The 11,811-nt window shown below is 41.5% G+C and overlaps 2 protein-coding genes across 2 annotated transcripts; both read left to right on the top strand.

The window, feature by feature from the left end:
- Nucleotides 1-561: 561 nt before the first annotated feature.
- On the top strand, nt 562-1,506 carry LOC138414661 (olfactory receptor 1E2-like). Its single transcript, XM_069542395.1, has one exon. It carries the CDS (start codon nt 562-564, stop codon nt 1,504-1,506), a length of 945 nt encoding a protein of 314 aa, XP_069398496.1.
- Nucleotides 1,507-10,208: 8,702 nt separating this feature from the next.
- Nucleotides 10,209-11,144, top strand: LOC138414660 (olfactory receptor 1E2-like). Its single transcript, XM_069542394.1, has one exon. The coding sequence runs from the start codon at nt 10,209-10,211 to the stop codon at nt 11,142-11,144; it is 936 nt and encodes a 311-aa protein (XP_069398495.1).
- The last annotated feature ends 667 nt before the right edge of the window (nt 11,145-11,811 follow it).

Raw genomic sequence — 11,811 nt, 5'->3', positions numbered from 1 at the left:
TGAAAATTAGGGTGTAATGTCCAAGGGAAGATAGCAGTTAGGCAACTGAATATCTTCTTTCATAGGTTAAAGAGACATTTGCAACTAAAGCTCAAATAATCATCAAACCCATTGGAGTAGATGAGTTTTCCTTCATGGTATATATAGAATTATTACAGGTAGTTTATCTTTTCCAAAGGAAAAGGTAAAAAGGAAAAGCCTTGGAGCATCAATCATCTTGAAAACATTGACAAAACAGAAGCCAATTACAGTTAGTGGAGGGTAAGAAGAAAAACCTGTACATCATGTGTCTCAGGACCTAGAGGATAAGAGTGTGCTTTAAAAAATCTGGAATATTGCTACATTTTAAAGCAATGTGAAGACAATAAATCATTTCCAATCATGGAGATTCTGATTACAGAGATTTGGAGTCCTGTAAAGATTGTAATTATTGTGACGAGAATGATATAAAGTATTTTTGCAAAGCATCTAGTGGCCCATATATCATAGAAATATGTTCATTTTGAAATTCAAGTTTTCATGGGCGTTGTTATTCCTTCCTAAAGGTACTGGAGACAGAGCATGACAGGATGGAATCAAAATGTTGTCTCAGAGTTCCTTCTACTGGGACTGCCCATTGAGTCAGAACATCAAAACCTGTTCTATGTCCTGTTCCTGGCCATGTACGTTACCACCATCCTGGGGAACCTTCTCATCATCATCCTCATTTGCCTGGACCCCCACCTCCACACACCCATGTATTTGTTTCTCAGTAACCTGTCTTTCTCTGACCTCTGCTTCTCCTCTGTCACAATGCCCAAATTGCTACAGGACATGCAGAGCCAAGACCCGTCCATCTCTTATGCTGGCTGCCTGACACAAATGTACTTCTTCCTGTTCTTTGCAGACCTGGAGGACTTCCTCCTTGTGGCCATGGCCTATGACCGCTATGTGGCCATCTGCTTCCCCCTGCACTACACCGCCATCATGGGCCCCAGGCTCTGTTCCTTCCTGGTGGTGCTGTCCTGGGTGCTGACCACGGTCCCTGCCATGTTATACACCCTGCTCATGGCCAGACTGTGTTTTTGTGCAGACAATGTGATCCCCCACTTTTTCTGTGACATGTCTGCTCTTCTGAAGCTGTCCTGCTCTGACACTCGAGTGAATGAGCTGGTGATATTTGTCGTTGGAGGGCTCATTATTGTCCTGCCATTCCTACTCATCATCATGTCTTATGCACGAATTATTTTCTCTATCCTTAAGGTCCCCTCTGTTAAGGGCATCTGCAAAGCCTTCTCCACCTGTGGCTCCCACCTCACTGTGGTGTCCCTGTTTTATGGGACAATTATTGGTCTCTACTTATGTCCATCAGCTAATAATTCTACTGTTAAGGAGACTGTGATGGCTATGATGTACACTGTGGTGACCCCCATGCTGAACCCCTTCATCTATAGCCTGAGGAACAGAGACATGAAGGGAGCTCTGGGAAGAGTCTTTTGTAAAAAGAAATTTCATTTCTTTCTATGATGGTAAAGTTGGTAAAATTTATAATGGTAAATGTCTACATAATTTTATCCAGTAGATGTGTTGATATTAATGTTGGGATATTAACCATAACTTTTTTCAATAATCTTTTTGTTACAATTTCATAATAAGATATTGTCCAATAAGTAAAAGAGATAAAGTGGAGGTTTGTAGTTGGACTTGGAAAGGGGATGTCCATGACCTACAAGTCTTCCTCTTTTTTTCTCTTCAGGTGACCCTAAGAAGAATTATTTTTAAACTTCCAGTTAATCATTGTGTCACCCCCCTTTAAAAAACTGCTTCCAATGTTTAATTTACTGATAAAATAAATATCACTTTTTTTGAGCATGACTTCTCTCCTCTGCATGTGTTTAAGCATGTACAACACCATATTGTTAACTATAGGTACTATCTTATATTTTACTGCTTACTCATTTTATATAACAGAAATTTCATGCCCATAAAAAAATCAGCTTTCTATTTTCTCTTCATCCCAGCTCCTGACAACCACCATTCTGTTCTCTCTTCTATGAATATAACTATTGTGATAACTCACATCTAAAACGGAATCATTCAGTCCTTGTCCTTCTGTTAGTGGGTTATTTCACTTAGTGCCATGTCCTGTAGGCTCATCCACATAGTCAGCCAATTCGAATATTTTTTTTTAAAGACTGAGTGATATTCCATTATATGCATATACCACATTCTCTCTATCCATTTCTTGGTTAATAGACATATGAATTTTCTCCATATCTTGGCTATTGTGAATATTGTTGACGTGAATGATGAAGAGTGGGTATCACATCATATTCCTCATGTCATTTCCTTTGGGTATATACCCAGAATTGGGATTGCTGGGTCATGTGGTAGTTCTTTTTTTTTTTTTTTGAGAACTGTCACAGTGGCCCTGATTATGATTATACATTATACGAAAAGTGCAGATCAATATCCCACTAGTTTGTTGTCTATATCTGTGAGTCTGTTTCTGTTTTGTATATATATTGAATTTCACATGTAAGTGACATTATATAGTATTGGTCTTTGTCTGACTTATTTCAATAGGCATAATATTCTTTAGGTCCATCCACATTGCTGCAAATGGCAGAATTGTGTGCTTTTTAATGCTGAATGATGTTCCATTGCATGTATACATCATAGCTTCTTTATCCGTTTATCTGTTGATGGACATTTGTGTTTCTTCCACATCATGGCTATTGTAAACAGTGCTGCTATGAACCTGGGTGCATGTATCTTTTTGAATTAGTATTTTTGTTTTTTTTTTCCAGATATATATCCAGGAGTGGAATTGCTGGGTCATATGGCAGTTCTATTTTTATTTTTTTTATGAACCTCCATACTGTTTTCCACAGTGGCTGCACCAATTTACATTCTACCAACAGTGTAAAAGGGTTCCCTTTCTCCACATCTTCTCCAACATTTTTATTTGTGTTCTTTTTGATGACAGCCCAATCTGATAGGTATGAGGGGATATCTCATTGCAGTTTGACTTGCTTATCACTAATAATTAGCAATGTTGAACATCTTTTCATGTGCCTGTTGGCCATCTGTATGTCTTCTTTGCAAAACTGTCCCTATCCTCCGAACATTTTTAATGAGATTTTTGTTTTTTTACTTTGAGTTATAAGAGTTTTATAAAAATATATTTTGTATATTAACCCTTTATCAGGTATATGATTTGCAAATATTTGCTCCCATTAGGTGTGTTGCCTTTGCATTTTGCTGGTGGTTTTTTTTTTTTTTTTGCTATGCAGAAGTTTTTTAGTTTGAGGTCATTCCCATTTATTTCTGTTTTTGTTGCTTATGTCTTTGGTGTCATATTCAAAGAATAGTCACCAAGACCTATGTCAAAACTTTACTGCCTATGTTTCTTCTAGGAGTTTTTTTAGTTTTAGGTCTTAGTTCAAGCATTAACACATTTGAGTTAAATTCTATTGCATTTTCAGTTCCCCAGTGCCATTTATTGAAGAGACTGTCCTTCCTCATTGTATTTTTAAAGTACATCTTATTGATATAATAGCACCAGAACTTTAAATGCTCGGATATAAATCATACACAATATATACAAGGTCTATATCTTGAAATCACAAAACTCTGATTAAAAACTCATTGAGAACTGAAGAAACTGATAGATACAACATGTTCATGGAATGAAAGACTCGACGTTGTTAAGATGTTCTCCTGAAACCGATCTAGAGATTCAACACATTTCAGTTAAATTCCAGAGGATTTTTTGTGGTATAAATGGACAATAAGGTTACAAAATACACATGTAAAGGCAAAGAAACCAAAAAAGTAAATTTACTATGGCTAAAAGATTAAAAATGGTGGCATTAGAGAAATACGGATCAATATAGAGAGTATAGAATACCTTATAGAATCCAAAAACTAGACTCAATCATGCACCATTCATTGATCACTGACAAATGTGCAAAGACAATTCAGTAGAAAACAGTCTTGTCAGCCAATGATGCTAGAGAACTTGGATTTCCATGTGAAAAAACAAACTTCAATCCACACCTCATGTTAACAAAACCAGTTCATTCTTGATGGATCATTTGCTTAAATACTAGTATAAATACTGAGATGGTTTCCCATGACACTGCGTTTCATGGAGTCAGAGAAATCCCACAGCAGGAAGCTTGAACCATGTGGAACAGAATGGAGGCGAGGTGCCATCAGGTTGCACTACTAAAGCTTGCTGAAGCCAGTGCAGAGCTGGTTACTAAGCCATGTCTGGGAGAGGAGATGAAGCTGAGAGAATTGAAGATGTGCAAGAAGTGTCTCATGTAGGTCTCAAGGGAGGACTGCTTCTACCGAGGGATGTAACAGTGGTTTCATAAACTGGAAGTTGAACAAATCACCTGGACATTTTGTGGTCCTTATGTGAAAGAAAGATGAAGTTGCTCAGTCATGTCCAACTCTGTGCAACCCCATAGACGGCAGCCCACCAGGCTCCCCCATCCCTGGGATTCTCCAGGCAAGAACACTGGAGTGGGTTGCCATTTCCTTCTCCAATGCATGAAAGTGAAAAGTCAAAGTGAAGTTGCTCAGTCATGTCCGACTCCTAGCGACCCCATGGACTGCAGCCTACCAGGCTCCTCTGTCCATGGGATTTTCCAGGCAAAAGTACTAGAGTGGGCTGCCATTGCCTTCTCCAGGGGATCTTCCTGACCCAAGGATTGAACCCGGGTCTCCCACATTGTAGGCAGACGCTTTACCATCTGAGCCACCAGGGAAGTCGCTTATGAGAACCCATATGCAAAGATTAACATTACCTGAGCCTGGGTTGGTGCTATAAATTAGAATGTGCAAAAACGAATGTGCAAAGACATTCACAACTGGGTTTCTCCATACAACTGGGTCAGAAAGGACCATGTCTGCAATTCTAGGGAATTCTCTGAGTGCCACTTAGTATTTTCTATTTAAAAATAAATATCAATAAAACTAAAACAAGTTGATAAGGCAAGACCAGTGAAGATGCTGATTCACTAGGAATGAAGATTTGCATTATGTGATCATGTGAGAACGCCATACAGCTGAGATGGTGGCCGAGGAGAGCACAGAACGGGTGGTGAAAGAAGGTGTTATGGCTTCGTGGCCATAGTTAATGGTGCATAAGGAAGAGCTGGAAACTAAGAGATATTCTGACACATTTGGGGAGTATTAGAGATGATGTTGGGCTATACAGGTGGTGCAATGATAAACAAACCACCTGCCATTGTAGGAGATGTGGGTTCAATCCCTGGGTCAGGAAGACCCCCTAGAGTAGGAAATGGCAACTCACTCCAGTATTCTTGCCTGAAAGATTCCTTAGACAGAGGAGGCTGGTAGACTATGGTCTTGCTGCTGCTGCTGCTGCTGCTAAGTCTCTTCAGTCGTGTCCGACTCTGTGCGACCCCATAGACGGCAGCCCAACAGGCTCCCCCATCCCTGGGGTTCTCCAGGCAAGAACACTGGAGTGGGTTGCCATTTCCTTCTCCAATGCATGAAAGTGAAAAGTGAAAGTGAAGTTGCTCAGTTGTGGCCGACTCTTTGTGACCCCATGGACTGCAGCCTACCAGGCTCCTCTGTCCATGGGAGTTTCCAGGCAAGAGTATTGGAGAGGAGTGCCATTGCCTTTTCCGGGACTATGGTCCATGGCGTCACAAAGTGTCAGACATGACTGAGCGACTGACCATGTACACACATGCAGAGATGATGGTGGTTGCAGGTGCTATTCATGTTTTCTCACAGAGGCAAGAAGGCAGAAGTATCTCAACAGGATTCAAACTGGATTTTCTTTAATGTCTTGGCTTGAGAAAGAATTGAACATGGCCAGGGAGAGTTTATCTTTTTTCTTATTCTAGCACTTTCTATTTATCTGCATATAGGTGTGTCAGAGATATCTACTTATTGTTAGCTGCAGGTGATTCTTGGAAAATGGTGTTGTATTGAGAGATGCTGCCACCTTGAGACTCTTTCCAAAATATGCGTCTTTTTTGACACTTTGCCCTAACCACTGATGGCTTCTTGTTGCCCACAGAAAACCATCTGCTACACTCCTCAGATATTTTAGGATACTCACAGTAGGGTTCCTGCTTGTTTTATGACTTCACGAACCATCCTCTCTTACCTCCCAAAGTGTAGGCTCCCTCCACAAGTGTCCCATGTCCATTCCCTAAACAGGCAGTGATTAAGCTTTCATGTATGAGCTTCTCTCCATCTTCACCTTCCCCCAAAGAATAGTCAGGGGTGATCAGTGATTGTAATCAGTCGCTGCTCCACGACCCTGAGAGCATTTGTCCTAGAGAAAGTGAAAGTGTTAGTTGCTAAGTCATGTCTGACTCTTTGTGACCCTATGGATGATAGCCCACCAGGTTCCTCTGTCCATGGGATTTTTCCAGGTAAGAGTACTGGAGTGCATTGCCATTCCGTTCTCCAGGGATTGAACCTGCGTCTCCTGCACTGAAGGCAGATTCTTTACCATCTGAGCCACCATGGGAGGTGGTGTCCTAGGGAGGCCTTGGCTAATTACTTTGACTTTAATGAGTTCCTCCAGGATCCAGACTCCTCTGGGATCCAGGGCCCCTTAGGCCCGAGGATGTACAGAATGGGAGATGTGGCAAAGGAAGTTTCAGACACAGGTGATGTCTACAGAGACTGATATCTCACATGCTTTAGTGGATAAAGTAGAGCAGGATCTCAGGTCAGGATCCTGGAGTCACCCTCACACACTGGGTAAGTTGGGCAGAAGGCGAATGAGCTGGTCATTTAGGGTTCTTCCAACCTGGGGGTCTTGATTTCCCAGGTTGAATGGTGTTCAGTAGGAGAGTTTTTCAAGTACAGTGATGCTTTTCTTTTCCACCTCTCTACTTCCCCAAATTTCACTACACTGGAGAAGTTTTTACTAATGTTCACTCATTTAATCTATTTTTTATTAATAATAGCATTCTTATGTATTACTTACCATATCATTTATTCCTACAGCATTGTGTAGTTTCAGTATACTAATAACTTTTAAGGTAGGCACTAATGCCATACTTCTGAACCCTTGTTTTATTTTAGAATCACCTTGGAGCTTCAAAAAACTCTGTATGGACTTCCTCTCAAAGATTGTGATTATATTTATCTGAGGGGTCCAGTGATCTTTGTTTTTAAAAGCATCATGTATTCTTCCTACTCACTGTGAAGCCCATGGACTACAGCATGGGCATTACCTGGGTGCTGATTAGAGTGAAGAAGCAGGCCTACTATATCAAAATCAGTGTTTTACTAGCACTCCTGGGGGATTTTTCAGGGATATTAAATTTTAGAAGCATTGCCCTAGATTTACTTAAGTGCAATTCTGGCTGAGAACTACTTACTGAAGAAGGTGAGAGGCTCATGGCACCATCAATGACAACATCCCCAAGTCCTGTCTCTGGTTAGTGATCGCTAGTCACACTCTTAATACAAATGTAATCCCCAGTCACACAAATGAAGTCCTGCTCATTTGCCAGGGAACAAAATTCTGAGGAACAAGTGTTTCTTCCTAGTGTTGTGTCTTTATGTAATATCCATGTATAAAACCTATTGACGTGGCCAGATGAGCCAGCATCAAGGGGTGAAATCCCAGCTGTTGGATTCAGTTATGTCTTTAATAAAGGAGCTTCCCACGTCTAATGGGTGCCAGTTTTTATACCTTGAGGTGCACTGAGGAGTGTTAGGCTTCTCCAGAGAAACAGATCCAATAGAGAATTTTATCTACATCTATCCATATATGTGCATGTATCTCTATTACCTATATCATCTGTATTAGTATAATAGTAGTGTGTTTGAAAGGGCTTCTCAGGTAGTTCAGTGGTAAAGAATCTGCCTGCCAGTGCAAGAGATGCAGGAGACACGGGTTCAATCCGTGGGTCGGGAACATTCCCCTGGAGCAGGAAATGGCAACCCGCTCCAGTATTCTTGCCTGGGAAAGAAATCCCACAGACAGAGGAGCCTTGTGGGCTACAGTCCATGGGATCACAAAGAACTGGATACAACTAAGGGACTGAGCACATAGTGTGTTTGAGGTTCGAGAACAAATACTACAGGGACAACATTGCTCCACACATGTTGTAATACAGGGTCAAATTTAGTGCTAAATGGTTGAGAGTAGTGAGTTTCTGTCCTGAGAGGGGTTAGTAAGACTAGTGATTCTAACTTAAAAGGAGTTTTGCTGGCTTTAAAGTTGGAGGAATGCACATCGCAACCTGAAGCACAACCAGTGGATATTTATGAAACACCACCTGTATCCAGGCACTGGGCCATGTGCTGACTCTGCAGCAGCTGTGAAGGCAGACATGAGCCTTTCCTGCGTGGAGTTTATAATCCAGTGAAGAAGGCAGCTATAGAGAAATGATCCCATTGTCATGCAGTGCTGTGGGGACGCTTGGAAACATAGCAGTGCATTCTCCTCTGGTCTGGGGGAGCTAGGGAAGGTTTGCAGGGCAGATGACATGAAATGTATGTGAAGGAGAAATACGGGAAGCCATGGGAAGAGGGAGCAGCAGGGAGAGAACTCTAGGGAAGAGGAACAGTGAGTGCAAAGTGCTGGAGCAAGAGTGTTGTGTTTAAGTCCAGCTTTGCTGCAGAGGGAAATGTGAGCACATTTGCAGGGCCAGATGAAGTTTCAGACTTAGGCAAGGGTGAGGTCATGAGTCACCTTTTGAAAGGAATTTGCCTTTATGTGAAGAGCAATGGGAATCCACAAAGACTTTATGGAGAACGGTTACCCGTTCTTCATCTTCAAATGCCTACTGTGATGAAGGATACTGATGGATTTCAAGTATGGAAGTAGGGAGATGAATTAAGAGGCTGTTCCAAAGATTAAGATTGACATATACACCCTACTATATATAAAATGGATAACTAATAAGAACCTACTGTAAAACCCAGGGAACTATACTCAATACTCTGTAATGGCCTATATGGGAAAATAATTTTAAGAAGAGTGGATGTATGTATAGATATAACTGATTCTGCCTGCCAGTGCAGGGGACACAAGATATGTGGGTTTGATGCCTGAGTCAGGAAGATCCCCAGCAGTAGGAAATGGCAACCCACTCCAGTATTCTTGCTTGGAAAATTCCATGGTCAGAGGAGTCTGCCAGGCTGCAGTCCATGGGGCTTCGAAGAGTTGGAAACACACACACACACGCACCTGATTCACTTTGCTGTACACCTGAAACTGGCACAATGTTGTAAATCAACTATATTCCAATGACATTTTTTAAAACATGGTTCCAATAGTATAAATAAGACGTGATGTCAAACTGATCTAAGGTGGTGACAGTTTGGATAAGGACTGAATGAAGGAGAAAGAATCTCTAGATCTTGTTGACAGATGTTGGGTATTGATAATGGAAAGGAGGAAATGAAAGAAGACTTTCATGTTTTAATCTGGATAACCTGGAAGTCTTTTTCTGGGATATGGAAGACCTGAGGAGGAGGGAATCGGGAGAGGCACAAAAGAATATTGTGTGTTTCTTTTGGAATCTGTTTAACTGAAGATGCCTGTAATACATCCAAGGAGAGATAATATTCAAGCAATTGACTATCTTCTTCTACGAGTTAGAAAGACTTCTACAACAGAAGTCTAAGATAATCAAACCATTGAAGTAGATGAGGTTTTCTTGGTGCAAGCGTGCTAATTCTCTGCAATCTGCTCCAACATTGAAAGCCCATGGACTATAACCTGCGAGGCTCCACTGTCTCTGCATTGGCAGGTAGGTTCTTGACCACTAGCACCACCTGGGAAGCCCTTTTCTTATGGTATATACAATTATAAGAGAACAGTGTTTAGGAAAAACCCTGGAACATCAATCAAGTTGAAGATAGAGACAAAAGAGAAGCCAGTAGAGTACTGAGGATGTCTGACCAGGCACGTGTGGGAAAAACCAATGTATTATGTGTTTCAGAAGCCAAGGGGTAAGAATGTTTTAGGAAAGTTGGAATATTGTTTCATGTTAAAGAGAAATGAAGAAAATAAGTCATTTCCAAAGATAGAGATTCTGATTATAGAGAATTGGGGTCCTGTAAAAATTGTAATGATGGTGATGAGAAAAATATAAAAAAGCTTTACAAAGCACCTAAGAACCAGTTTATCATAGCAATAAGTTCATTCTGAAATTCAGGTTTTCAAGGGCACTATTATTTCTTCTTAAAGATACTGGAAACAGAACATGACAGGAAGGAATCAAACTACTGTCTCAGAGTTTCTCCTGCCCATCAAGTCAGAGCATCAGAACCTGTTCTACGCCCTGTTCCTGGCCATGTATGTTACCACCGTCCTGGGAAACCTTCTCATCCTCGTCCTCATTTGCCTGGACCCCCACCTCCACTCACCCATGTATTTGTTTCTCAGTAACCTGTCTTTCTCTGACCTCTGCTTCTCCTCTGTCACAATGCCCAAACTGCTGCAGAATATGCAGAGCCAAGACCTGTCCATCCCCTATGCTGGCTGCCTGACACAAATGTACTTCTTCCTGTTCTTTGCAGACCTGGAGGACTTCCTCCTTGTGGCCATGGCCTATGACCGCTACGTGGCCATCTGCTTCCCCCTGCACTACACCGCCATCATGGGCCCCAGGCTCTGTCTCTCCCTGGTGGTGCTGCCCTGGATACTGACCACATTCCATGCCATGTTACACACCCTGCTCATGGCCAGGCTGCATTTCTGTGAAGACAATGTGATCCCCCACTTTTTCTGTGATTCGTCTGCTCTTCTGAAGCTGTCCTGCTCTGACACTCGAGTGAATGAGCTGGTGATATTTTTCGTCGGAGGGCTCATTATCGTCATCCCATTCCTACTCATCATCATGTCTTATGCACGAATCGTGTCCTCCATCCTCAAGGTCCCTTCTGCCAAGGGCATCTGCAAGGCTTTCTCCACCTGTGGCTCCCACCTCACTGTGGTGTCTCTCTTCTATGGGACAATTATTGGTCTCTATTTATGCCCATCAGCTAATAATTCCACCATTAAGGAGACTGTCATGTCTATGATGTACACTGTGGTGGCCCCCATGCTGAACCCCTTCATCTACAGCCTGAGGAACAGAGACATGAAGGGAGCTCTCAGAAGAGTCTTTTGCAAAAAGAAAAATGCCTTCTCTCTATGACTGTAAAGTTAGGATGATGATAAAGTTGGGATTTCTACACAATTTTATTTAGTAGGTATATTGATATCAATATTATGATATTAACCCACATTTCTGTTTTAAATTGATTTTTTTAATGACTTAGTAGGATATTGTCCAATAAGTAAAAGAGATACAGTGGAGGTATGTAGTAGGACTTGGAAAGGGGATGTCAGTGACCTCCTAGCTGGATCTTTCTCATTTTTCTCTCCAGGTAACTCAAAGAAGGTTCATTTTTAAATTTCCAATTAATCTTTGTGCCTTCCCTCCACCTTTTTTTTTTTATTACTGTTTTCAATGTTTGATTTACTGTTGAAATAAACACTATTTACCAAGCGTTTACTCACTTACTTGTTGACACACCCTATCCCTTCTGCCCTTGACCCACCACCACCTTGGACAGACGTTTCATGAATGAAGAGACTGAAACTGCAGAACCTGGGCCCACAGTAGGATACTCATATTTACTGAACCAGACAACTCCCAATGTAGTTACTTTTATCATCCTCCCATTTGAAAACATGGAGGCAACTAAAAGAAACAGCACAGCTGCGATAGCTTGTAAAATAGCATTAATTTGGGATGTGCTGCCTCCTTGCCCACTGTGTGCCGCTGTGGTAGCAAATTCTTGGGCCAGTGATCCCTTCCT

The sequence above is a fragment of the Ovis canadensis genome, chromosome 11 (genome assembly GCF_042477335.2).
Source record: "Ovis canadensis isolate MfBH-ARS-UI-01 breed Bighorn chromosome 11, ARS-UI_OviCan_v2, whole genome shotgun sequence".
NCBI lineage: Eukaryota > Metazoa > Chordata > Mammalia > Artiodactyla > Bovidae > Ovis > Ovis canadensis.
Note: the sequence above shows the minus strand (reverse complement) of the source record. Positions and strands in the feature narration are given on the sequence as shown.

Coding starts and splice junctions, on each gene's coding strand:
- LOC138414660 (XM_069542394.1), top strand. CDS start 10,209: ATGACAGGAAGGAATCAAACTACTGTCTCAGAGTTTCTCCTGCCCATC.
- LOC138414661 (XM_069542395.1), top strand. CDS start 562: ATGACAGGATGGAATCAAAATGTTGTCTCAGAGTTCCTTCTACTGGGA.